At 46.9% G+C, this 26643-nt stretch overlaps 1 protein-coding gene across 4 annotated transcripts in view; it reads right to left on the bottom strand.

Moving 5' to 3' along the window:
- SIGIRR (single Ig and TIR domain containing) overlaps positions 1-24159 on the bottom strand; it is a 39406-nt gene extending 15247 nt beyond the window's left edge. For 2 of the 4 annotated variants that reach the window (XM_034770466.1, XM_034770469.1), the window contains exons 1-5: positions 14753-15127; positions 7741-8063; positions 6099-6297; positions 3877-4007; positions 1441-1581 (exon numbers count right to left, since the gene is read on the bottom strand). In XM_034770466.1, the coding sequence (XP_034626357.1) occupies positions 1441-1581; positions 3877-4007; positions 6099-6297; positions 7741-7747 (478 nt within the window). In that variant the 5' untranslated portion in view covers positions 7748-8063; positions 14753-15127. Of the gene's footprint in view, positions 1-1440; positions 1582-3876; positions 4008-6098; positions 6298-7740; positions 8064-14752; positions 15128-24073 lie in introns of those variants that run through there. The other 2 variants (XM_034770467.1, XM_034770468.1) reach the window with 2 other exon arrangements.
- Between the last annotated feature and the right edge of the window lie 2484 nt (positions 24160-26643).

Raw genomic sequence — 26643 nt, 5'->3', positions numbered from 1 at the left:
CACTGCCCCGTCAGAAAGTCACTACGCGCTGGGCTCAATGGTGCCATCTGCAGCACCGGAGTCGACGGCACAAGCTCTTGCTGCTTGGGAGCCGAGTCGTTCCTCTGGAACAGCAAAGCCTCCCTTGGTGGTCTCGCAGCTCTCTGAGGAGAGTGCCCTCTGTCCGCCTTCTGATGGCGCTTGTGGGGCACTGGAGATGTGGATTGGTGCTGGGGGTCTGCTCCTTGCTGCAGTGCCGGGGATCTTCGGTGCCAAGGGTCTCTCGCGCCAGTCCTTCCTCGTCAATTGGCGGACCGACGCCAGGACGCTCCACACCAAGCTCAGGTCTGGGCCTTGGCGGTCAGGTGCCGCTGGACAGAATGCGGCTTCCATCATTAACTGTTTAAAATGGAAGTCACACTCCTTTCTAGTTCTAGGCTTGAAAGCCTTACAAATCTTGCAGCGCTCAAACCAATGCGCCTCCCCTAGACACTTCAGGCACAAGTCATGGGGATCGCTATTAGGCATAGGCTTTTGGCATACACTGCAAGTCTTAAACCCTTGGGCTTGAGGCATGCCCCGAAGCCCAAGGTGGGGTGAGGGGTAGGAACGATCCCACTCACCAATTCTATACTAACCACAAACAACAATACACTAACTACTAAAACAAGATACTGGGTAGAATTAGGTACTAGGCTAAGGGAACACTTGGAAGCAAGCAAAACGCAGTTCCAATGCTGCCACAGACAGTAAGAAGGAACTGAAGGTGGATCACGTTGGCAGGGTCATATATTAAGCGCCATGAGGGCAGCACTCCAGGGGGCTCCGTAGCCAACCCAATGGGAGCTGCTAAGGGAAAAAGTTTCCGACGATTGTGCACGCAGCGCATGCACACCTGATTGGAATCGACGTGAACAAGCACTCGAAGAATGTTATTTCTGAAACTCCCTGAGTGATTTGCTGCAAACTTTTTTGAGAACTGAGTCTCCAGATGAGATGTGGTATGGGAAGTTTCAAGTTGATTGGTTTGGCTTTGGTGGAGTGAATTGACAAATCAAGCTTTTAAGAGGAAGCTAGCTTCAATCTTAGCTCAACATAGGGAGTAGCCTCCCTTCACAACGTACTGAATCAAGAGGAGAGAGACTCTATTAGTGGAACAAGGAGTCCCAATCCAGACACATTAGGGATTATCTACAAAAAGTCTGCTTTATGGAGCACCCTGGGTAAGCAAGGAGGAGGCAGGCTGGGTGGGAGTCACCCTGTGGGCAGGTGAAGGCAGGAAGACCCCCTGGGTCTGGGGGAATTCTAGTTCACTTCTACTTTCCAATCCCTTTCTCTTGAAGCCTTTAGAGAAGCAGCAGAAGCCCGGAATGTCTGGATCATTGAGTCTTTTCCCGTCTCCCTCAAACCCAAAGTGCAAATCGCACTGAAAGCCGGATTCACAAAAGCCCTAAGGGTTACCATTGATCTCCAGCTCCCCGTAACGGTTCCTGTACCAGAGCAGCATATTCAAGCGGCACTTCACATAGATCACAGCCATGAGCAACAGCAGCCCCAGGACGAACAGGGCTGCCAGCACTGCACTCACATGTCCAGCAGCTTCTGCAATTACAGGGAAGGGCATTTTCAGTACATTTAGCATTGGAACTAAAGGAATTTATACCTTGGAGAATGAGGAGCTTGGGGTAGGTTAGGGTCTGCTGAGGGAAGGACTGAGCAGAGGTTATTGGCCTCAAAGCTCTTAGCTAAAACCACGTGTGTTGTCAGATTACAGTCTAGTAAAACAGTTGCAGTGTCTGCCTGTGGATGCTGTCCTGCCTGTACAAGGGATGGACTCTGATCTAATGGGCTTTTTTCCAGCTCTAGCCACTAGCGTGAAGAATGGCTCAGCTGCATCAGCTTAAAGAAGGATCACACAGATCAGTTGCTATAGGATCTGTGATCTAAAGGGGCCCCCAAATACTGTGACAGCAGCCTAGAAACAGAGGAGAGGGTTTGGGGTCCAGGATATTTGGTGCTTCCTGGCTACAATCAGCCATAGTGTCAGAACTGAATTCTCCTTCTTCAGAATGGGACTAATGAATCCCTTCACTAGGGCATCTGCACCTGCGCATGCATATAGATAGATAGATATACACACACACACAAATCGGCAGAGACTATGTTCAGTTGGGCTGAATCCCCATTATCCACTCCTTCTCATGGTTCTTTAAACTATAAATCTTGACCTATGTGACTAGCCTCCTGGAGGCAGCCCCATCTCCAGCACTTCAGGTTATGGTGCCATCATATGGTACCGTATTCTGTCAGCAGTCTGAAAGAGAGCATCTTTACATAATAAAGCCCCCTTTGCTTCCCGCTTCCTTATGCCAATAGTGTCTCATTGCTGGAGGGGTTTACTTTCAAAATAACAATAGCTGAGAAAATTTGACAGTAAGTTCAGAACTTGCCTCAGCAGGTCACTGAAAGAGTTAACATGCACAGTGTCTACTTAGAATCATAGAATATCAGGGTTGGAAGGGACCTCAGGAGGTCATCTAGTCCAACCCCCTGCTCAAAGCAGGACTAATTCCCAACTAAATCATCCCAGCCAGGGCTTTGTCAAGCCTGACCTTAAAAACCTCTAAGGAAGGAGATTCCACCACCTCCCTAGGTAACCCATTCCAGTGCTTCACCACTCTCCTAGTGAAAAAGTTTTTCCTAATCTCCAACCTAAACTTCCCCAACTGCAACTTGAGACCATTACTCCTTTTTCTGTCATCAGGTACCACTGAGAACAGTCTAGATCTATCCTCTTTGGAACCCCCTTTCAGGTAGTTGAAAGCAGCTATCAAATCCCCCCTCATTCTTCTCTTCTGCAGACTAAACAATCCCAGTTCCCTCAGCCTCTCCTCATAAGTCATGCTCTTCATGCTCTGGTTATTTAATTACTGCCAAGACAACAGCCTCTTCACTGTGCACCAGTGCTGCCCATGAACTAGTCAGCCTCAGCCCTGCAGCAATCCCAGGGCCATCCTTCCCTGTTTAACAGGTATGGTGTGAGCTCAACACAACAGTGGGTTTATGGATTATGATTAGGGCTGCAGACTTGTCATAACAGTTTTTAAATAAAAAAATCATGGAGCAGGCATGGTAAATTTAGTAGAAGTCATGGGGCTTGTGACTTGGGTAAAAAATGCTGCAACAAAGGAGGAGAGCCTGGGGTGGGGGAGCTGGAGAATGACCCAGCCTCACACTGACCCTGCAACAGCAGCTCAAGTCCTTCAGGGCTGGGCCTGGCTCTGGGCTCTGTGACCTCCCCTGCCCTCCTATCAAGTTACAATGCCACTCAATCAGATGTGATCTGGATGCCCCTTGGCATGATGGAGGGGCAGCTGGGCCAAACCTGGGCAGTACTGTAACCCTATGTGCCAGGTTGAAATGTCCAGGGCCCAGCCGCAGCAGCTACCGCTGCAGGGTGAGTTTATTAAAATCATGGCCAGAAAGAGAAGTCTGAGACAAACAGGAAAATCACAGTATCCAAGAGGTTCTTCCCACCATGACAAATCTGGAGCCCTAACTATGATCTGTGTGTCTGAGGTCAAGATCTCTCTAGATTCCATTGGAATTTATTTTTATGGGGGGCATTTTTTACTCTAGACAGCCTGTGAGGCACTCAGCATCTCCCACTCAGTCTGCAATATTACAGCTAGTTACTATGAAAGTGTTAGTCAGGATATTCAAGTTACTCCCAACTCATCTCAGAAATACTTGTGAGATTCTCTTTCCACCTCGAGAGCCTCCATAGACTGGCCGAACCTTGTTGAAAGGCCTTTTCCAGTAGACCATCACCACAAATGGTATAGTAACCCCTTCCCTGCACCATTATCAGAGTGCTGTAAATGCCCAAAAAGCTACCTGATCTCTGTAGTGTGAAAGTGGCTGTGGTATTCCTAATCCAGCAGGCAAACACGCCGTAGTCCTCGTCGCTTGTCAGGTTCACCCCCAGAAGGTTGGACATGAACGTCTGTGTTTCGTTATCACCGATCCTGAGGGACGAAAGAGGCTAGTATCAGTGCAGTGCTACAGGATACACTTTAAGGGAAATGGTTTCCTATTTAAACTAGGAGACGGAAGAGAACAAGAAGGAGCTTCTAGTTAATTCATCTACATGTAGCCTACAGGAACTCGGTTTTGTCATTCTGCTGTACTGTAGGGAACAATTCAGCCTGGAAAGGGAGAAGGACTGGATAGAAGGATAATGCTGTCCACCACTAAGCTCTGATAGGATTCTGTGATCTACTTGAATGTCTTTACTTTAGAGTTAGCCTTTTGTTCCTTTTCACAATAAATCATTAGCCAAGGTCCAGTTCAGCAGGAATCCACCTTGCACTTAGAGACCAAAGCCAAGATTTTCAAAAATAGCATCCTAAAGTCAAGTTCCTAAATCTATAATTAGAATCTAACTTTCAGTGGCAGGAAAGCCTTCAAAAAGGTAGGACTTGCTTTGCTGGACTCCCCATTGTGCACATACACACACACACACCCCTTACAATGACCTCCAACAAGGAAGAACTTCAGATGACTTGCCTCAGATGGGGTAAGTTGCTGGCCCTACTTTCCATTCATGCTTAGCCATCATCACACCCCTCATAGCAGCACCTCCTGCTGGCAACAGGGATAATGTACTTAGCTGCAGTGTAGAAGTGGCCCAGGGCTCAACGTGCTGCTAGCCTTGTGTCTTTAGCTCTCTCAAACCAGTATGCCCCTCTGGGGGCAGGGAACATGCTCTGGTAGAAAAGAGTTCTTGCAAGTGAAACACCACAAAGCTCAGGCTAACTACTGTTAAGCAAGGAGACCTGTTGAGAGCTGTTGAAAGCTCTATGGCTTTCACAGTGGAGTAGCAAAAAGTTAACTAGCAGATGTGCCTCTGTAATTGAGGGGAAAATACACAGGGCCAGATTCTGCTCCAGTGACTCTAGTATCCTACTCAATGGAGCTTCGCCGGTCACAGTGGCTTTACTCTGGTGGCACTGACATCAGAATCTGAGCCAGAGCAGGTAGCAGCCCTCGGACCCCTCATTTGTGCTGCAGAGAGTCTTGTGTTTAGTTCACTGAGCCATAATATAAAATGGGCAGAAACATCAGCTGGCCTGCATGCTTTGTGGGGCTTTATTTGTTTGGTTTTTTGTTTTTTTCCCCCACACTGTGTTTCATTGTTTATCTGTGTGTCTGTGGAATTATGATTTTTAGAACATACCTTCGAGAAAGAGGATAAATAGGACAGTGTGATTGTGCTTATATTCCAGAGCCATGAGTTCAAATCCTGTGTCGGTCACAAATTAATAGATGTTGGGTGATCTTGGCCACTTCCCAATTGTACCCAACCTCCACCTAAAAATCTGACATCACTGGCATATTTCCTCAAGAGGCCCAGGATGGGAAGTGAGAGTCAGGACTGAAGTGCCCTCAGATGTAGAGGGAAGGCCAGGACTGGAATGGCAAGGGTGTTGCAGATCAAGACTGATCAACTCAAGGGTGTGAAAAAGCTCCCTCTCCCCCAAGCGATGCAATTTTTGCTCTGTCCACACCAGCACTTCCGCATCTCACCAAGAAAGAGTAATTATGCTGACAGAAGAGTGCTCCTCCGTTGGCATAGTGCGTCTTCACCAGATGCGCTGCAGCTGCGCCAATGTAGCGCTGTGGTGTAGACTTGCCCTCAGGTGCATTGTCTGAGCTGTGGACAAGACTAACGGGGTGTTCTCGGTCAGGACTCAAGTGCCCTGGCAGAGCTGTGTGTGGGCCTAGAAGAACAGAGGAGCTGCAGATGAGGTCTGAGGTGTGGGGAGCCAGGGCTAGAAAGGGAGGTGGTGTGGATCGGCCCTTTGGCTGAGAGCATGTCTTGCTGGAGGTTTGAGCACTCATCCAGGACTCGTGAAGTTGAGCTTATCAAAAGGAAACACTGGGATTTGGGGGACTACTCAGTGGAGACTCTGTTAATTGTGGGTCCAGAACTCCCACTGAACTGTGGCTCGCTGGGTGCATGAAGGCTATTTAAGCAATGATTGAAGCATTTTGCCCTGCCTGTCAGTAGCCACCTCAGTGCCTCTTTCTATTTATCGATAGGTCAGAGTCCTTACCAGACTTTTTCCTCGCTGGTGTATGGGCTGCTCTCATTGCCTAGCCAGTGGCCATCTTTCATCCAGCGCAGGACGGGACTGCAGTGCTGCTCAGAGGGCAGCCGCACAGTGCAGTTCAGTGTTATCTGGCTTCCCAAGGCAGGCTCCAAAATCTGGTTGCTGGATGGGAAGAGGACTTCAAGAGGCGCACTGCACAGATCTACACGGGAGGGGAAGGAAATGCTGAGAGACTCTTTAAAGGGACAGCATCCATTTAAAAATAAGTCTTCAGTTACACCGAATATTAAATCGTTTCCTTTATAGTAGAGCAACATCTGTTTTTTCCTGACTTCCTTTGTGCCTCTGACAATATTCTCTAAAGTCTGTCAGTTCTGCACCCCCAATGAAGAAATTGGTCACATGGTTAGTAAAACAAGTAGCAGATCCACATTGCAAATAATACAGACATGCAAAATGCCCCAACTGCCCAGCCATACCATCTGTTTGTAACACACTGGTGTAGTGTGCCTGGCCATGTTTTTCCCCCAGGCAGCTGGTCCTCAATGACTATAACAGCCTCCTACTTGCTAACAAAATTCCTCCTATAGCACAAGGCGTAGGGGCTTGTGTTAAAGGTTCCCCCACAGCCAACTAAGGTGTCTAGGCTGTGTGTGCACACATGTGCAGTATGTTACACTTTTGTTAGTGAAAGTTGGTTAAAATGTGTCGCTTCTGAAATGTCAATGATACATACAGAGCAAGTGACTTTCACCCATATTTGCCATTTCCCCTCCAGCTCTAAGGACTAGTACAGACCCATGGCAAAGAGCTACTCGCCCTCTAAAAGCGGCAATGTCTTGGGACCTGAGCAGTGGGCGGGCAGCACTGTCCCCTATCTCCTCACGGCTGCTGCTTTTCCTATTGGAAGCAGCAGCCGCCTCTCCGTGCCTGACTCAACTCCCACTGCAGTCAAGAGTAATATTTCAATGGGAGTTGAGGCTTTTGACCCTTCACAGCTGGTGCAAGAGCCTTTTCCTGTGCATTTTATGCCATCTGTAATGGCTTCCCTGTACCTCTCCACCTCGTCAAATCTAAGTCGTAAACCACTTTACTCCCCTGTCCCCCTCTCCTGTTGCTGCTCATTCGCTATTTCATTCTGTCAAAGCACAGCTTGTGAAGCTCGCAGTCTTTGCTTCCCCGTCAGGTATGTTGCCATACTAGTGTGTAGTCAGGTGACTGTGTATACTTGCTCTTTATCACCTCCATTTAGGGTTTATTTTGGTCCCTGCTGCTGCCCTTGTTTCTTTTTAAATTCAGTGAACAGATGCCCAGAAATGGGGGAGTATTTAGTGGGGGAGGTGGATTACGTTACACTACAAGTATTGTTTTAATATTTCCTGTCAAAGCAAAGCTACCTATACAAGGGCACTTATTCCTGCAATTCCCCCACACACACTACACTCATGGAGCATCAGAGGCGCAGAGTTTGGCATTTCGTGTGTGTGTCTAATGAGCCAGAAGTAGCATAAGCAATCAAGCAGCCTCTTCTGAAGCACAGCAATGTTACTCCCTGCATCAGCCAGCAGGAGGCATCAGTGTTTCAAGCTAGGTCTTTAATCTTGGCTCTGAAACTATATTTGTGGGTGACTTCTCCCAGCCTTACCTTCCATGGTCAGCCTGATGGTGAAGGAGGCGTTTCTGTGGCTGTTCAGGTAGAGCGTGCAGGTGTAGTTCCCGGCATCGCCAGCCTGCAGGCACTGGAAGGTGAGGTAAGTGGTCCTGTTGGCGTGCAGCGCAGATGGCTCTGTGCAGAGGGCTTCAACGGGTTGCAGTCTTTGCTCCACAGGAGGTTAAAGTCTGAGCTGGACCGGAGGAGCTAGAGGGTCAGCTCGTCCAGTGGACAGAACAAATGATTACCGGGCTCCTGCTGGCTCCACACATTGTGATCATAGCAGTGGTCGAGGTCCTGGAAGGACAGATCCAATGCTGGTGGGAATGACACAGGAATAAGTTAGAAATGAAATACACCAGGTTAAAATGTAACAGCTTGCACAGTTAGTAGCATGCTCCACACACACTGTGGAGGCGGGGCAGGCAATCAATGTTCCCCACTACCAGGCATACTGCAGAGATGACAAATGTCTGCTGGGCCAGCTGAAAAAAACTAGCTGTTTGTATTATAACTAGTTTGTATTATTATTTGTGTTGTATTATAGTAGCACCCAGAGGTCCCAAGCAAGACTGTGCTAGGTGCTGTATATACAGGAAGAGACAGACCCACCGCAGAGAGCACAGATTCCAAACAGATAAGCCAGACAATGGAAGGGTTATTATCCCCATTTTACAGATGGGGAAACTGAGGCTCAGGCACTAAGTGCCCAAGTTCATGCAGGAAGCCTGTGGCAGAACAGGGAACAGAGCCCACCTCTTCTGAGTTCCCATCCAGGGACTTAATTCCTCCCTGGAATAAGCATGGACTGTCTGACATCAGCACCGCAGAGAGTGGAGAACAAATCTTCACCTGGCAGGCGATCGGGCAGGTGTCATGAGAAGGAATCAAGGGCATGGCTGGCAGGTAAAGGCTCTGCAAGTAAAATTGCTAACAGGATGCTTCTAATCCTATACCCACTGACTTCTCAAAGACACAGGAGGTTACACAATAGCTCTTAACCCAGTCTCTGGCATGGCCAGGTTTATTCTATGGAATTTTTGTCAGACCCATATCTTCTAGCTGACCTTCAAGCCCTCTACCTTGTCTCCCTCCATAGTAAAACCCCCACCACACTTCCAAAGCAGCACTAGCTGGGGCAGGTTTCCGAGGCAGGGCTGGGTACCTGCTGGTATGTAAACATGCTAGCTTTGCTTGCTGTGCAAACACTGTGGAGCCAGGATCTACCTAGAGCCTGCAGGGGAAAGTATTGCTAGTCCCCCCAGAGGGGCTGAGCACACACCCAGCCTGCTAGAGGTGGAGGGAGAGCAAACTGAAGCAGAACTGGTTTTGAGTCGTAGTGCTGCTGCTGCAGGGCAGGGCTGAGGATAGATACCCTCTCCTCCTTTTACAGCACAGCCACATGGATTTCAGCCACACAGTCATTCAATTCAATGCAGGGTTTCCCCAAAGGGAATTTCTTTTCCCCATGGGTTTCCTGCCCAGACCCCTCATTCCTCATTTAACCTAGGCCAAGCTCAGCTGTATTGCTTCAGCTTTCCAAGATTCTGGGGACTGATCAATCCTAAAAATCAGATGAGGGTGAGGAACAAATCCCACTTCTCTTGAGTCAAACACAGAGTCATCCCCTGTGATGTCTTCTCCAGGGCTCTGGCCAAGCCACTTTTAATAACTCAAACAATGAGGCTTTCACCACGCCCCCTCCTAGGAGGCTGCACCAGGCTCAAACGGATCTCAGTGGAAGGACATCCTGGCTGCCCTTCAGCTGAAACTTTCCTTTGCTCAGTTCCAGCTCATTACTCTTACTTCTATACCCCTTCCTCCCAAGCCTTTATACCCTTCAGATCCTAATGGACTGCCCCCTATCCAGCCAGCATGAGTTTTCTCTGTAATCCAACCAAATCTCTCTAGCTCTCCATCTTCTTACATAAATTGGTTCTTTCGGCCCTTTAAGTATTTTAATCATAGCTACCCCATCCCAGCCCTCTTAATGAAACTTGGGGCATCCCTGTGCGTGCTCTGATTACAATAGATGGGAGAACTATCAGCTCACTGCATTTGTGGGTAACAGCTGCACATTCAGGTTCTTTCTCTCCCTCATCATTGTCCAAAATGTGTGAGATGAATGGGCTGTACAGCTAATCATCAGCTATGGCCCTCAACATCCCATCAGCAGTGCTGGAGAATGAGATGAGGCTGGAGGCTTCCCTATTCAGCTGACCTAAGCAAGCTCCAACTCCTCCTCGTAGCTTGGGACAAGCCCCCTGCTGCCCTGACCTTTCACCAGCCAGTCCTATGCTGCTGACTCCTACACACAGTATCATCTCTGTTTGCAGGAGAGAAGAAAGTGTGGTATTAAACCCAGATGCTGCAAACCCTCCTCCCCTGCAGACAATGCTATACATACCCAGACAGCTCAGCGCGGGTTTTTCCTCCTGCATCTCTTCTGCAACCGCCAGCTCAAAGGATTGGCCACCGGGTGCAAAGACAAGAAGAGGGCCGGGGTCCTGAGAGCCACTGAACCACACTGTAAATCCTGTAGACCAGGGGTTCTCAAACTGGAGGTTGGGACCCCCAGGGGGTGGTGAGGTTACTATATGGTGAGTTGTGAGCTGTCAGCCTCCACCCCAACCCCGCTTTGCCTCCAGCATTTATAATAGTGTCAAATATAGTTAACAGTGTTTTTAATTTTGGGGGGGGGGGTCGCACTCAGAGGCTTGCTATGTGAAAGGGGTCACCAGTACGAAGGTTTGAGAATCACTGCTGTATATGATGGAAACCACTTCAAGACCGGGGGTGTGGCAGCATCCCCAGCACAGAGGGAGAACTGCGAGGGATGCACACCCCTCCTTTAGCACACTAAATCTCACCTTCCTTTCCTTGTCAATAAGTTAGCAGGTGGATGATAATATCCAACTGGAATGGTCCTGGTTTAAAATGTGGCTACAGGACAAAGCACTGTTACTTCACAAGCTAATAATGGTGCCCAGCAGAGAATCATAATTATCCATATTCTCTTCCCACCCTTGTAATCTCGGATCACTAATCCTGACACAAAATGCTTCAGTGTTAAACTATACGCAGGCTGTGTCTATACTTAAAACGCTATAGCTGCTGAAGCGCTTCAGTGAAGACACTCACTACAGTGATGGGAGGTGTGATGGGAGGGTCTCCCATCGCTGTGGTTAATCTACCTCTCCGAGAGGCTGTATGGAACAATTAGCACTGCCCTCATCGGGGGTTAGGTCGGCTTAACTATGTTGCTTAAGGAGGTGGATTTTCCACATCCCTGGACAACTTAGCTGGGTTGACTTGACTTTTTAGTGTAAAGCTGACCGGAGTTCCTTCTGATGGCTAAATCAGCCTTAAAGTAAAGTGGTTGCCCACTGCCCTGTTGGCGCTTCCTGCATACAAAGGACAGCACTTTCCAGCCAGACAATTGCCTCCAGCACGGAGCTTTGACTTGCCATTTGTAACTAAAGTCGTTAATTAAACTGTGTGCCGTTTATTTATAGTAACAAGTGCTGCACACCTGGTGACCTTTCATACTGCTGAGCAAAGCAAAGTGGGTGCAGCTTTCCCTTCAAGCAAAGAGACTGTGTGGGTGGGTACGCGCAGCCGCATGCTAACTTACAGCCAGGCTTGCGAGGAAAGAGGTGTGAGAGTGGACGTGCAAAGCCATGCAAACAGCAAAGAGGAGTGTGTTCCAAAAAACACTGAGACAGATCTTTAGATGATGAAAATCAACCCAGCTCCATTAAGTCAGTGAGCTGATCCTCATGTGTGAGTGAAGGGGGAAGTTACACTATGCTAAAGGTGGGCAACAGAGGCATTGACACTTCTTATTGGATCAACAAATTAGTCAACATATGCACAGTTTCAGGCCCAAATGGTCTGCAAAGTGTGAACAGTTTCTATGAAATCAGCCTAGGCAAGGTGGGGTAGTTGATCTGCACTGATATACCTGAAGAACCTTCTTAATGCAAAAGCTTGTAGATTACAGTGTAATATTAGACCAACAAATAAACTGTGTTCACATTGGCCCTGGGAAAATCATTGACAATACCACCATAAACACATCATGCATACCAGGGAGGGCCAGAGAGATAACCCTTATCTCAGTTTCCCTCCAATGGGCCCCATTCCTTGACACTCTTGATGCAAACTGCTTTTGAAGTTACAGCTTGGGGCTATGATAGCTCCTAGATAGTGTAGGTTTCCCAGGACTGAACTGTGTCTGGGCCCACAAACTTCTCAACAAAGCTGGTTGAAGCTGAACCCTTCCCTGAAGAAACAGTTTCCCTTTCTTATGAGATGGGAAGTGAAAGAATCTGTTGTTTACGGAGGTCAAGGTCTGGGGGCCTCAGGCTTTCAGCTGACTGGAACAGCAGCTACAGCTCCCTCTGCAGGGCTCTCCAAAGGGGACCAGATTATGGGTCAAGATACACCCAAGAGTCACTGATATTAGGTGCAGCTTTATCAACCAAAACGTAAATTCCAAAGAAATAAGTTAAACACACTCGTCTTTCACCTGTTCATAGCAGACAGGACAGAGCCACGTGCCCCTGTAACAAATCTCTTCACAAATCCACTGTGATTGGGTGAGGGGCCTTTGGGATAGCAAGAAGCCTGAAACAGGAACTTAATTGGCTGTAACTCAGGAGGGGGCATGGAAGGGGCATGTGTTGGGAGGGTGTATTGCTGATGCAGGGTAAATCCAAGGTTCGGAACCCTTTTTCTAAACAGCTGCGGAAGTTCAGACTCGGATGACTAACACCGTTTTGTTCCATGGGGCAGAATGAGGAAGTCTATGAAAGTTACAGCCTCTTCTGAGAGCTCAGACTCTTCCTAAAAGCCAGCATTCGATCATTCAGTCTTGGTGGAGGAGGGTCCTTCTATCCCTCCAGGCCCCATCCCTCCGAGTCACTACCTGGGCCCTCTTGCTCCTATCTCACAGGGAGCATGAAATATGGCTGGCACAAAGTCCAAGCTGAAGGATGTTTAAGAAGAGGAGGCCAATCCCTGCCTTGTGAATATATCTCCTTATAACACTAACCAATCACCACCCTGCCATGTGTGGGAGGCCAGAGCTGACAGGTTAAAGAGTGCTGAGCTGCTAGACTTGGGTAACCTACTCCAACCCTCAGCAGATGCTGCTCCTTCGTAATCCAGTCAGAACCCTTCCCTCTGCCCCCTCCATCCCAATCAGAAATGCTCGCAGCTCAGTTTTGCTGGAGACCTATAATGTCAAGCAAGTAGCAGCCTTGGCTTTCTGGAGATGCTCCTCTTGTCATACAAGAAGTGGGACAGATGCAACATGTGATCCTGAGCTAACAAAGGCACAGGGTGCCCCCGCCCCAATCTTCAATGGAGAACAAGCAAGGCACTAGGCAAGAGACGGTGAGATCAGCTCATGTAGTAGGAAGCTAAAGAGGTAAAGTCCAAGGTGCAGATGGCGACAGCTGGATTTTTCTGGAGCGAGAACACGTGCATTGGTGTTATATATTTTTATAACATAGCAATCTGCTGCTAGGCAGGCAGCAAGGCCCTTATCTCCTGAATCTGGGGAGAGAAGGTAGCTCCAAGAGAACCACTTATCTACTGCTGACTCTGGCCAACTCCCAGGGTCTCCAAAAGCTGCATAAGCCCGACGAGGGGGTATCTCAGTGTGTTCCCCAGAATTATAGCTCAGTCTCTGCTTTCCTCTCAGTAGTTTCAAGGGGCAGAGTTCTTGGGAAGTCAGTGGTGCAGCACCAATTTTATTGAGCTATGCCAGGGGTCGGCATGGTGTGCCGAGTCTTCATTTATTCATTCTAATTTAAGGTTTCGCGTGCCAGTAATACATTTTAATGTTTTTAGAAGGTCTCTTTCTATAAGTCTATAATATATAACTAAACTATTGTTAAAAGCTACAAAGAGTCCTGTGGCACCTTATAGACTAACACACGTTTTGGAGCATAAGCTTTCGTGGGTGAATACTCACGACATGCATCTGATGACGTGAGTATTCACCCACAAAAGCTTATGCTCCAAAACATCTGTTAGTCTATAAGGTGCCACAGGACTCTTTGTCGCTTTTTACAGATCCAGACTAACACGGCTACTCCTCTGATACTAAACTATTGTTGTATGTAAAGTAAATAAGGTTTTTAAAATGTTTAAGAAGCTTCATTTAAAATTAAATTAAAATGCAGAGCCCCCCGGACCGGTGGCCAGGACCCGGGCAGTGTGAGTGCCACTGAAAATCAGCTCGAGTGCCGCCTTCGGCACGCGTGCCATAGGTTGCCTACCCCTGAGCTATGCTATAGTTTCATACTCTGTTGAGATGAGTTAAATCCAGTATTGCATGTTACAATTAAGGTGGCACTGCTGAAGTTTGGAAAGATAGTGCCATTTACTATACTATGGTGAGCTGCCACTTCAGAGAGGCAGGAAGCGGGGAGAAAGACAGTTGACAGGGACAGTGCAAGGGGAAAGGGGGACAGGCATCCAGGAAGTCACACAGGAGGGGAGCCAGGGTGTCAAGAAGCAGGGGATTGATGGGAAGCCTGTGGGTCAGGGGAATAATGGAGGCCTGCAGCATCATCCAGTGGGGATCACAGACTGAGAGCCCACAAGGTCAAGCAGTGGGGAATACAGGTAGAAAGGAGCCCATGGGATCAAATGGCAGGGAGCAGGTAAGGAGGGGAACTCCCCCCCCCCCAAGGTCAAACAATAGAGATTGGTGCTAGAGCAGAGCTCATGGGTATCAGAACAGTAACAGAAGCACCTGTGGTTTTTCACAGCAGGGATGGAAGAGCGGCCGCACGGCCAAACAGGTTAAATGGGAGCAGCAGGGACCAGTGGGGCTGGGGAACCCAGGGAAAGTGGGAGAGCCTGTGGATCCAACAGTCCCTGTTTCCTTTTCTAAAGGAGCAGAGTCTGCCTTTATCACCAAGCACCATACACAGTGACCCCCAGCCCCAAGCTCCCACTTTGCTCCACGACACCGCTATTTGATCCTCACCTGGTGGGGCTGTAGTCCTTTCCTGCTCACTCCCTGCGGCAGCCTTGGGAAGGCAGAGGGCTGACAGCACAGCTGTTACAGACAGAACAGAGGCCAGTCTCCCCTCCACCTTGGCTCACTCTCATGCAGTACTCTGCAAAGAAGATAAGCACAGGGGGAAAGGATTACCTTTCGGAGCAACCCTCTTCCAGCTTCAGGCAGAGGTCTCCAGACCCAGAACCAGGGGCACTGCACATGCTGCGCACTCCCTGATCCCAGCCACCTTGCTCATGTGACCATCCAATAGGCTGGCCCTGCCAGTTAAGTAATTTTTTTCATTGTTCAACCCATGCCCTTCATTTTGTGCTTGAAGGGCTCATTCCACTCTCCCCCCCAATCACAAGCCTCCAGGCTTGCACTAGGGACAGCCAGTCCCCTCCCACCTGCTACTATTGCTCCTCCTACCTTTCCACCTGAACGGTATGGGGAAAAGGAAACCTGCACACACCGAGAAAAACAAAACCCAACCTGTTGGTAGAAAAATAGACGACTAGGAATTTGCAGCTTGCAAAGCTGGGAGGCAGGTTGCACAAGAACTCTCTCCAAGGGCTCTGTCACTGTGGGAATATAGCTGCTTTATGGAGCTCAGCCAATTACTCAGACTCGCATGATACTCCAGCACTCACTAACGTCAAGCTGCCACCATTGGGGAAGAAGAAAAAAATACCCCAAGGAGCCCTGCTGCTTTCCAATGCAGAGCAGTAAATGGAGATACTGAGACAAGACTAAACCTGTATACAGCACGTGATGTGATCGGTAACATTATCTCCTAAGCCCAGTGCTGCAGCTAGAGAGCTGGCCATTCACATAAGCTTCCTTTCTCCTTTTCATATTCCACACGCTAAACTATCTATTCAGTGAGTCACTGCATCATTTGCACATACACACGGTGCCAAAACTTGCGATTAGTCTGATTCTGAGAGCGGCACTGAGTATCTACAGTTCCACTGAAGTCACTGGGACTTAAGGGTGCTTTTAGCTCCGGGTCTCAACTGTTTATAGCTTGGCTTGTAGGGCACAACAGCACAGGTTCAAACGCAGTATAGCCCAATCATTTCATGTATCATTATGGCCAATTACAGAAATATTCTGGGAAAGGACTGAACTGGAACAATGTAAGATCTTTATTAGTAGATATCTTTACATAGTGCCTGATCCATCGTAGCTTTTATTACACTAATATCTTAAATTTATATATTTTCCCCTCAATGATTTAAAAGCATTTTTAAACTGACAGTTTGTATATCTATATTGATCACTCACCCAGCAGTGAAATGCAGCCACCTCTGAGGTGAACCACAATAGCTGATAAACAGCACACAGTAGACCATAGTTATTAAAAGTGTTATTAACATTCCCCAGGGCATGTGCTATGCTGTAATGAAGACAACTCTTGAGGTTGGAAGCATGCAACCTTTCAGTCAGGGATAAGCTTAATGATACCAGTGGCAGCATTTGCCTAAACTCTGCTCACAATCTCAGCTCTGCCCATTCGTCACATCAAAATGAGACTTCACTCACAGCTTATTGAGAGATCTTCATTAAAGGCCCAAATCTGTTCCCATTGAAGCCAATGGTAAAACTCACAATGACCTTAATTGGTGCAGGATTGTGCATTAAATGATCATCCATCTTTCTTGCAAGATTTGACAAGCAGTGAAATAGTTAACAATGCTAGCATATTAAATAGCTTCCTTAGACTTCAGAATCAACTGAGATCACACTTCTCAGTCTTATCACTTCAGGCTCTCTGCAGACCCAGGGCTTGACTACATTGGCACCTTACAGCGCTGCAACTTTCTCCCTCAGGGGTGTGAGAAAACACCCCCATGAGCGCAGCAAGTTTTAGTGCTGTAAAGCACCAGTGTAGACAGTGTGCCAGCTCTGGGAGTGGTCGCTACGACCCTCATGGAAATGGTTTTTAGCACTTTAACTTTGCCAGTGAAGACGTGCCCTCAGGCAGACACTACTGGGTCGGTTACAAGTAGGTCACATTTTGAAGGTTATCTTTGCAACCATAAAAGCTGATAGAAAGTAACGATACAAGGTGGGTAAGATAATCTTTTATTGGACCAATTTCTGTTGGTGAAAGAGACAAGCTTTTGAGTTTACACTGAGCAATACTTTAAGTCTGTGTGAGCTCGAAAGCTTGTCTCTTTCATCAACAGAAATTGGTCCAATAAAAGATATTGTCTCACCCACCTCATCTCACTAATATCCTGGGACCAACACGGCTACAACTACACTGCAAACAGAGATTAAGGATGGCATTTTCAAAAATGCCCATCATTGGTCTAACTGCTCCCTCTGCAGTCTTTGGTAAAACTTCCACTGACTTCAGTGGAATAGTTGGGCCAATACTGAAAAAAATCTCTAAAATCCCACCCTTTTAACTTAAAACAAAACAAAAACCCTATTGGTTGGATTTTGGAGCACGAGATAGAAACCACCAGGGAAATATGCTATCTTTCCAACCTGCAGCAAACAGGTTCAGCTGACCCCTGCTTTCAATGTATCTGATAACAAATGGTAGCCTACATAGTGTCTTTGCATTCCAGTGGCCTGCCAGGCTTTAGTCAAGGATGTCTGTGTCCTGTATTGTATTTTAGCTTTTATAATAGAAGCTTCTACTTCATTGCACCACGCTCCTTGGCTTGCAAAATGTGTTACTCTCTCTCCCACATCCGTATTTGCTATTCTCAGTTATTCAACACTGTGAATTGAATAATGAGAAAATAATCTATTCCCTGGGCTCCAACTCCCTACCCATGCAGAGACAAAGCATTTATGGCTAAGCAATAAAACTGGTTATTAAGGGGATATTTTTTTATCCCACTTGACTATAAAGTGTGTCACAGATATTACAGCTCTACTGGGAAGCAAGCACTACAGATTGGGGTTAGCTAAATTCATGAATCTTTTAATATGCAGGGTTATGGAATGACACTAATGGTGCAAAATCATTTTTCTTTTTAAAAAGAAGTTGGATGACTCTGACATTCAGAAAAGCATCAGACTAGTACAGCCAGATAAGCACTGTCCTCTAGAAGCATGTCTTGGCCTCCCACTGGTGGGAATGCTAACAGAGACCAGCCACTAGCGGTGTTATTTTGTGTCACCTAGAGCTGATCTGAAGTTAACAGGATCTGTGGCATCTCTGGAAGCCCTAGGTGTTAAGTTGGGTACTTTAAAATAGAGGCACATTGAATGAGTGCAAATCTGGGTGTAAGCAAGGAGTGGAAGAAGGTGGTAGGTTTTGTCATAGTGGGGAGAGGTGGTCTGTCAGTTTGACCCTTTGCTATGCTCTGGAAGGCAGCATGACAGGGAAGTAAGGAAAGTGGAGAGCAGCTGGCAGGAGAAGAACGCCACTCCTGGTTAAAACATTTTGTCCTTGTGCATTTAGTGTTAGTGAATGCTGCCAGATTGACAGCTCAGGAGACTGACGTCCTGCTTGGCCAAGGCAGCAGCAGTGCAAGTTTCCCACACACTGGGCCTCAACCCTCCTATGTAGGGTCCACTTCTAGAGTGGGAGGGGAGGGGAGTTGAGTGTCCATGGCTCATTAGTCACTGCACTTTGCTGAGGGGGCCAATTAAGGCCAATCATGCTGGTGGCTTTAATGCTGTGTACCCTTCCCCACTGGGGTTTATCCTCCTGAGTGAAATTTCTTCTGTCCTATCTCTTATTCTGGAACACTGATCAGTATGTAGACAGCCCGTGATCTCCACAAGCAGCCCCCCGGGCATGTGCATGCGGCTATATCCTGCATCACTGTACAAAACGTGATGGGATTTGTTAAACAATAAGCGGGTGAGTTACACACCTGTCAAAAATAATCAAATAGAAAAGGATTAAAGATGACACTGCAGCTCTCATGCCTTTACCAGCCTTTTCAAAGGCAACTTTGTGATTGGTTTTTTGCAGAGCTCTGAGCCTCAGGGTCAGACATGTCACACCTACTGCTCTTTTGTGTTTGCAGCCTGCATTGTGTCTTCTCTCAGAAATATGGGATGACAAAGCATGGCGTCCGCTGATTGTTTCAACAATGCTGCATGCCAGCTTTTCTCTCCAACCACAAAACTGGATGTCCCTTCCCTAAGTCTCTGATCCTTGGGGGAGGGAACTTCTGAAGAAACTGTAGGTGGTTAAAATAAATTTTAATATGAAGGGCCAGATTCTCTGGTGGAACTCTGTTGACTTCAATGCAGTTAAACCAACAGAGAATATAGCCCTAGATCTAAATTTGTACACAGTGTCTTTCATCCCAATGCACTTTACAAACTGTTGGGCCCAATCCTGCAAAGAGCTGAATACTCATCTCTCAATGAAGTCAATGGGAATTGAGTGCACTCAGCATCTCATGGGAGGTGCTCAGCATCTTACAGGATCATGCTCTATTTACATGTCCTTTCATTCATTATTGAAATGCAGCCATCATTGGGGTTAAAAACAGCAGGTGTTTAACAGCACACAGTAGCCCTACCCAACAGTTAAGGGCAGGAAGTAAGGAAGATACTGTGTCCAAGTGAAACGGATTCACGAAGGCAGATTGTAACTATTCCAATTTGAACTTTGTCAATACGCCAGGGTAACACCCCTACTCTTGCAAAAAAGTGCCCTTGGATATTTTTTAATTACCACTGATGAGGCATTTAGCTTTACATCTCATTCAAAGTCAGGACCCTCCCTCTAAACCCACACACCTTTTTCTGCATCATTGGCAGTCGGAGGGAGCAGTGTGTATTGCTTCACTCAAAAGTGAAAGCATGATCAATGACTGTATTTATGGTCAGTGTCCTCTTAGTAATGTGGATAAAGGAATGTAGTGGATTGTAGATTATTAAAACTGGAATAATGTTAAAAATCTTCCCACTATTCCTGTAACTTGTTTATTTCTATGTTTGTTCTCTGCACTTCTATTAGCTTGGACAATGACACTCCAGTTCGACTTTTAGTTGGATAGCACCAAGAGTGTGCTAAGTACTTTGCAGAGAGCTATGAAGACAATGGGCCCAATTTTCAGTGACTTTGTTTCTGTAATTGGGGCAGGATCAGGGAGCAGGAAAGGTTTTAAATCACACTTGTGCTCCTCATACTCTAGTCTAGAGCATCTGGGGATCTGAGTATGATGAAAACTAGAGAGCTCAGCTTCCCATGTCCCCTATATCTGCAGCATGCTGCACTAAAGCTGTGTCCCCTACCTGGCCAAACCCCTCCCTCCTTGACATGACCACTAGGCAGGGGGCTGCAAGTGGCTAGCATAGAGTCCTTATGTCAGCTCTCATAGTTGTCAAGTTTTGTGCAGCTCCACTGCTTGGGAAAGGATGTATTGATCATATGCTAGAGTCAAATGCAAACTGTTTGTAAATATGCTAATTAGCTCATTACATTTTGTATAAAATGTCACCTGTGGAACTGCATAAAGCCTGGCAGCTACATATAGTGCCTGCCAATCACCACAGTACCCAAGCAGTGCATTTTTGTTGGGTTTGAGTTAGCAAAAAATTGTAAAACAAGTTTTTACAAAAATCTGAGTTCACTGTGTCTCTGTAACCAGTATTTCTGTTTTTAAAAAGACAAATGAATCCCTGAAGAACAAAACACAGAGAAACTCAAGAGAGTAAATCTTAGGGAATTTCAGAGGCTAAAATATCCGGTGTGGCAGGAATGGGTGGTGAGTACACACCTAGCTTTTCAAAGGCTGGATTTTTAAAGAACTGCTCTTTGTTCCTCTAAAGCTCACTGACAAATGTTGCTTTTAGCAACACATAGCATTTAAAAATGGTGGGTGGCATCCTCATGACTGATTGTGCACTTTGTCTATATGCATGGATTCATTCACAAAGCTCACCATGCTGGCTAGCCACTAGGCAAACCCATTTTCTAAGAAACCTGACCACAGTATACTGCCCTCCTGCAATTAGCTGCATTTCGATTCTGCAGTTTCCTTACTGACCAATCCTCCTCCAAGCATTTTCATTTCCAATCTTTCATTTTATAGCGACTTACACTGAAATTCAATTTAAAAGAAACCAGTTTCCACATAAAATGTCAGCATTAAACATTTGTTTTAGAGTAGCAGCCGTGTTAGTCTGTATCCGCAAAAAGAACAGGGGTACTTGTGACACCTTAGAGACTAACAAAATTTATTAGAGCATAAGCTTTCGTGGACTACAGCTCCCAATGCTGCTAGCACTTCTGCAGCTGAACTGACAATAGTGACTGTGCAAATGTTTTACAAATACTCCCTTGGATAGACGAGGATATGGTTGCAAAGAAAACTGTCCAGCCAAGAACAGAATGTGAATCAATGCAGCGTTGCCTTCCTGATTATGCATGAACACAGCCTGAAATAAAGTCTCTGAGAGGTGTGAGCTCCCTCTCCTCTCAGTTCATTTCACTGGGGTGTTAATGCTAAAGCCTAACATTGTCATGCAACACAACAACATTAACTATTTCGCTGCTGTTCACTGTAGCAGATGAGACTAGGAAGGGAGTGGGAACGAAGCTGATGGGGAGGCATGAAAACGGAGGGAAGCTGCAGGGAGGACGTAGACAGAGCAGAAAAGAGGAGACACTCAAAGACCAGGTCTATGCTACACGCTTTTGCCAACACAGTTATGGTGGTTAGTGGTGTGATTTGCGACCCCACATAGCTGTGCCAGCAAAAGCCCCAAGTATGGACACAGTTTATACTAGCAAAACCACGCTTTTGCCAGTATATTTTATTTCACCAGGGGGACTGGAATAAGCTATCCCAGCACAAGCGCAGTTTTGCCGGCATAAGCTGCATCCACACTAGGAGTGCTTTGCTGGTATAATATGCCTGAAAAGCTATACCAGCAAATCACTCTCGCCTAGACCTCGCCAAGGACAGGAGAGGAAGGAGGATGTGGAAGGAAGGAAGTTTAACTCTAAAGGGAAGTGTATTTACCCAATACGTGATGCTGGATATGACAATAAGGCACTTAAATAATAACAAGAAGTGCGGTTACTACATACAGCACCCAATCTTTCAACCCTTGATCTTTGTGCATATCAACCTGTGACATCAGGGAGAGTTCTGCTGTGGGCTGAGGAACGTACATAGTCTGGGCCATAATTAAAAATGCGATTTGGCCCAGTCCATGGAATGAATTTGCCTCCCCTGCTTAACACATTCTGCTCTGAGAAGCCCCACAGGCATATTTTACATTAAAACATTTGAAGTGAAAAAATATCGCTGTAATCATCAGACTGTTTCCTATTTTTAGTACAATGAGTAACAATAATAATGCTTTACAGTTCTACCATCTGAAAATCTCAAAGCACATTGGAAACATTGATGAATTTTGTCTTGAGAAGTGGCCTGGGAGATAGACAGAGCCAGGAATGGGGGTACTCGTCACAAGACTACCCTTCCTCTCTCAGAGGATTTTACAGTCTTTAAGTGTATTTAAGAGTAAGATGCCTCCACGCTGCCCCAATCAGCAGGCTCTGGATTGGGAAGTGGGATTCACTCCCTCATGCCATTAATATGTTACAGATTTGTTCCACCCTTAACTATTTTGCTCTATGTTACTAGAAGAGCAGATTTAGTTCTAGGATTAAATGAGTCTCACAGATTTAGGACCCTAATCCCTTTGATGTGTGCACCTAACTCCACACAAATGCTAAGCGAGGTTACACATACACATACACAATGTCAGCATTAAACATTGGTTTTAGAGTAGCAGCCGTGTTAGTCTGTATCCGCAAAAAGAACAGGAGTACTTGTGGCACCTTAGAGACTAACAAAATTTATTAGAGCATAAGCTTTCGTGGACTACAGCCCACTTCTTCGGATGCATATAGAGTGGAATATATATTGAGGAGGTATATATACACACATACAGAGAGCATGAACAGGTCAGAGTTGGTAAGACAACTCCCAGCTGTTCATGCTCTCTGTATGTGTGTATATATACCTCCTCAATATATATTCCACTCTATATGCATCCGAAGAAGTGGGCTGTAGTCCACGAAAGCTTATGCTCTAATAAATTTGTTAGTCTCTAAGGTGCCACAAGTACTCCTGTTCTCTTAGCATTAAAGATTGAATACCAAGCTCATAATAATACACTGACACTCTAGTTTCAGTGGGTGATTTTTTCCCCAGAATTTTTTAGTACTCTGTCAGTAACATTTCCCCTTTAACAAAGAGAAATAATGAAACTTTTAAAAAATCTTTCAATTTTTTTCAAAGCAAAATATGAAAAGTGAACCTCAGTCCTTCCCATCTCGCTGTATAGCCTGTTCATTCTCTACTATAGAGCCACTTGCTAATCAGCTTTCTATTTAAAACACTGATGCCAGGATATGAGCTCTCAGCTTCCATGATCAGAAATAAAACCAAGTCAAAAAAGTGGATGTCACTCTAGTCCTAGCTATCTCCAAGTTTGAGGGTATTCTGATCCAGGGTTTTGGCTCCCCCCATTAAGGAGACGTAATGGATCCAGATGTGATGTTTGGATCCAGGTCCAAATTTCCCCAATATCTGGACCATTTGAAGGGTGAGTTTTGGATCAGAATAATCTCTAATTACTATTTATACTTTTAATCACAGGTGTTCAAACATTGCCAGGAACCCCAGAGCTGCTCCAAAACATAGAACGTAGATTGTGCCACTATCACCTTAAATAGACAAGTATGGCCCAGGCAGAGCCCACTTCTAGCATGCTATGCTCCACCTCGATCAGCTGCTAGTGGAGCACAGCATGTTGGGCATGCATCACAGGGTTGCCACTGGTCTCAGTATATCTGGATCTATCCCAATATTAATAGGGCATCCCTGCAGAGTGATTCCTTCCCAGGTTGAGGTGCCTGCAAAATGCCATCAAAGGGGTGATGGTCTAGAGAGCGAAGTGAGGACTTCCTAGCACAAGGGTCAAACAGGCAGGGTAGCATGGTGTGGTAGGGAACACTGGGGACTGGGGGAGGAACAGCAACAGGGAACTCCATGGGTGGGTGTGGTGGTGGAAAATGGAAGGAGCAGCGAACCCCTTGGGTGGGCACAATGATGGAAGAGGAGCAGGCAGCCAGGCAGGGATCCCCGTGGAGCAGTCGGGGTATGAATGGCAGAAGGCAGTGAACCTGGGGGATGGGATCAGACAAGGAAACCAGTGGGGAAGAGCAAGCAGGGAATCCTAGCCATCATGGGGCCCAGCAGAGCTCTTGGGGCTGGCTGTGGGTGGCATTGGCAGTGAGGGACTTAGGGTGGCTGCAGGTGGTGCTGGGGACAGGGCAGTGTCTGGGGTGACACCTACCTATCTCCGTCCAGGGGGCCCCACCCCGGGGGCAGCCTGTGCCGTGGGCGGGGGCGGAGAGACTTCTTGGCACCTGCACCCAGGCACCGCCCAGTTGCCATGGGAACCGGCGCCCAGGTAGGCAGAGGGGCGGTTCCACCACAACGCGCGGAGCACTCTGGGGTACTAGTCCCGCGGCGGCCCCGAGGCTGAGATTCCCAGGGGGAGAGGACTTCAGCTCCCGGCATGCACCGGGCGGGGTTCAGCTTTGGTCCCGCGCCGACACCGCCCAGCCTATGACGCAGGCTGCGCTCACCTGGCGGGGCGGGGCGGCAGGTGCCTGGCTGGGCTCAGCCTGCAGCGAGGGAGGCGGGGCCCTGGCGCAGGGGATTAGGGAGGCTGCAGGTGGGAGGAAGGAGCCTCATCCACTGCACCCTGGGGGCTCCCTGTGACTGACATCACCCACCCCACCTCAGCCCTGGGACCCCGTGGCAGCAGGGTGGGTCAGGGCTTTCCGGCCTCAGTCCCAGAGACCACGGGGATGGGCATGGTCTAAAAAACTAGCTACATAGGACTGATGAGCCCCCGGGCTGCAAGAGCACAGGGGCCAGGACTCGGGCTACTGAATTCAGGGGGTGCTGGAGCAGGACCCCCATTTCTTGCTTAAAAAGATGCCCTTAAATAATGGTCAGCATCAGCCTTGCATTGTATAATGAGGAAAAACCCTCAGCATTTAATTGTTACGGGTACCTGCCTGATTTAAACTGAGCTTCTCTACTCCCAAGAGGCACCGATCTGCAAGGGGGAAAATAAACATGGGAACCCAGCTGGGCTGAGTTAAAGCAGGAAAGGAAGCACCAGATGACAGGAGACAAGGTTCTGAACCAGCATCGTGGGTCTGTGTAACTTTCCTTTCAATGCTCAGTGCTCCTGAGCATAACTAAACCCATTCTGTGGGCAGAGACAATTCACTGCAACACTGAAAGCCTTGTCTTCCAAAATCAACCACTCCTATTGTGCGACGTTGTCAGCACCACAAAGAACATTAGAGGACACAAAGCAGCATGTGTCTCTTTGAGCAGCAGGTGTGATGGGATGTTCTGCCTGCTGAATGGATTCAACTAAAATTCTAGCTGTGTTAGATGAGTTCTTTAATAGCTGCTGTATTCTCCCTGTCACCTGATTAAGAGAGTGGAATTCAGCCAGGAGGAGGTACTACCATCCATAAGCATGGAGAGGCAAAGAACAAGGGTGATTAATGTCATATCCACCCCCTTCCCTCCCCACTCCAAATGATGGACTCCTCTAAAGTGCTTGGTGCCAGCATCTTGCCCTACATCATAATGTTCCTTAAAGGCAGGAATGAGATACTTAAGTCCTTACCATCAGCTTAGACTAATGAAAAGAAAAAAGCTTTTAGGGACAAATTTTGCTCTCCTATGCAATTCCACTGAAACCCCCAAGGATGCATGATGATGATAGGGGTGATATTCACTCATGTGAGTCAGTAACGCTGTTGACTTCAGTAGAGCTACGTTGATTTACAGCAGCTGAGAATCTGGCCCTGAGTAGAGTATGGACCTTAGGATCAGATACAGCCCATGATTTGTACATGCAACTCCCAGTAACTACAATAAAAGCACCACTGTGGACTCAGAGCAATGTATTTTGAAGCTGTGCAAGCTCAGATAAGCCAGCTGTGCACTTGTTATTTACTTAGGAGTTGTTTCTATTTATTACCCTGCCTTGCCATTCTCACTGCTGAGTTAACCCTCAGCGCTTCATGGCTTTTTGATGGAGAAGCCAAACCAGAAGCTGTGATCCCTGAGACAGTGCAGTAAATAACTTGTTTTTATGTTTATTGTTGTGTCTGACCTGCAGCTGTACCAGGTTGGGCTGTGGATTTGTCAAATTTTACAAGTTAAACAGGCTTAGGCCTGATCGGTACATTAAAGGGATACCTCCAAGGAAAACCCAGCATGGCAAAAAGTGGTGTTGATCAGCGCATATTATTCTTCTCTCTCACTCAGTCCTGATTTGTGCCCAGTGTGCTATTAGAGGTGCCATCTCTAAAGATACAGGATCTGACTAATTGCATCCTCCTGCTCAAATTCTCTCTGCAGTCTCAATTTGCTACTGTATTCTTCCTTACTTTCTGTGCTAAGCTTGTCACATTACTGTGTGCAGCTTAGTGTTGCAATTCAGAGGTGGCTGCATTTCAGTGATGCATGAAGGGTTGCCTGTGTGAAGGTGCTTTAGGATGAAAGTTGCTATATAAATGTGAGTTTAGTATTAATAGCCAACATAATGCATTTTATGCTATTAAGCCAATTCAATAAAACTACTTACAATAGCTTTCACCAATGCCAGAAAGAGCATTTCAAGGCTCTGGGCAAAATGTCAGGGTTCCCTTTCAAATCCAAGAATATCACTAGAGTAGGATATAGTGTGCAAGTGTACATAAAAAAGCAGTGGTAACAACCCTAATGTAGACACAGTTATAGTGAGATAAAAGTGCTTCATGAAGAGATAACTCGTTCCCTCTATAGCGATATAAGCACCTTTTAGCACTGGATTGTACTGTTATAACT

The sequence above is a fragment of the Trachemys scripta genome, chromosome 4 (genome assembly GCF_013100865.1).
Source record: "Trachemys scripta elegans isolate TJP31775 chromosome 4, CAS_Tse_1.0, whole genome shotgun sequence".
NCBI classification, from domain to species: domain Eukaryota; kingdom Metazoa; phylum Chordata; order Testudines; family Emydidae; genus Trachemys; species Trachemys scripta.
This window is presented reverse-complemented; position numbering and strand designations above follow the sequence as displayed.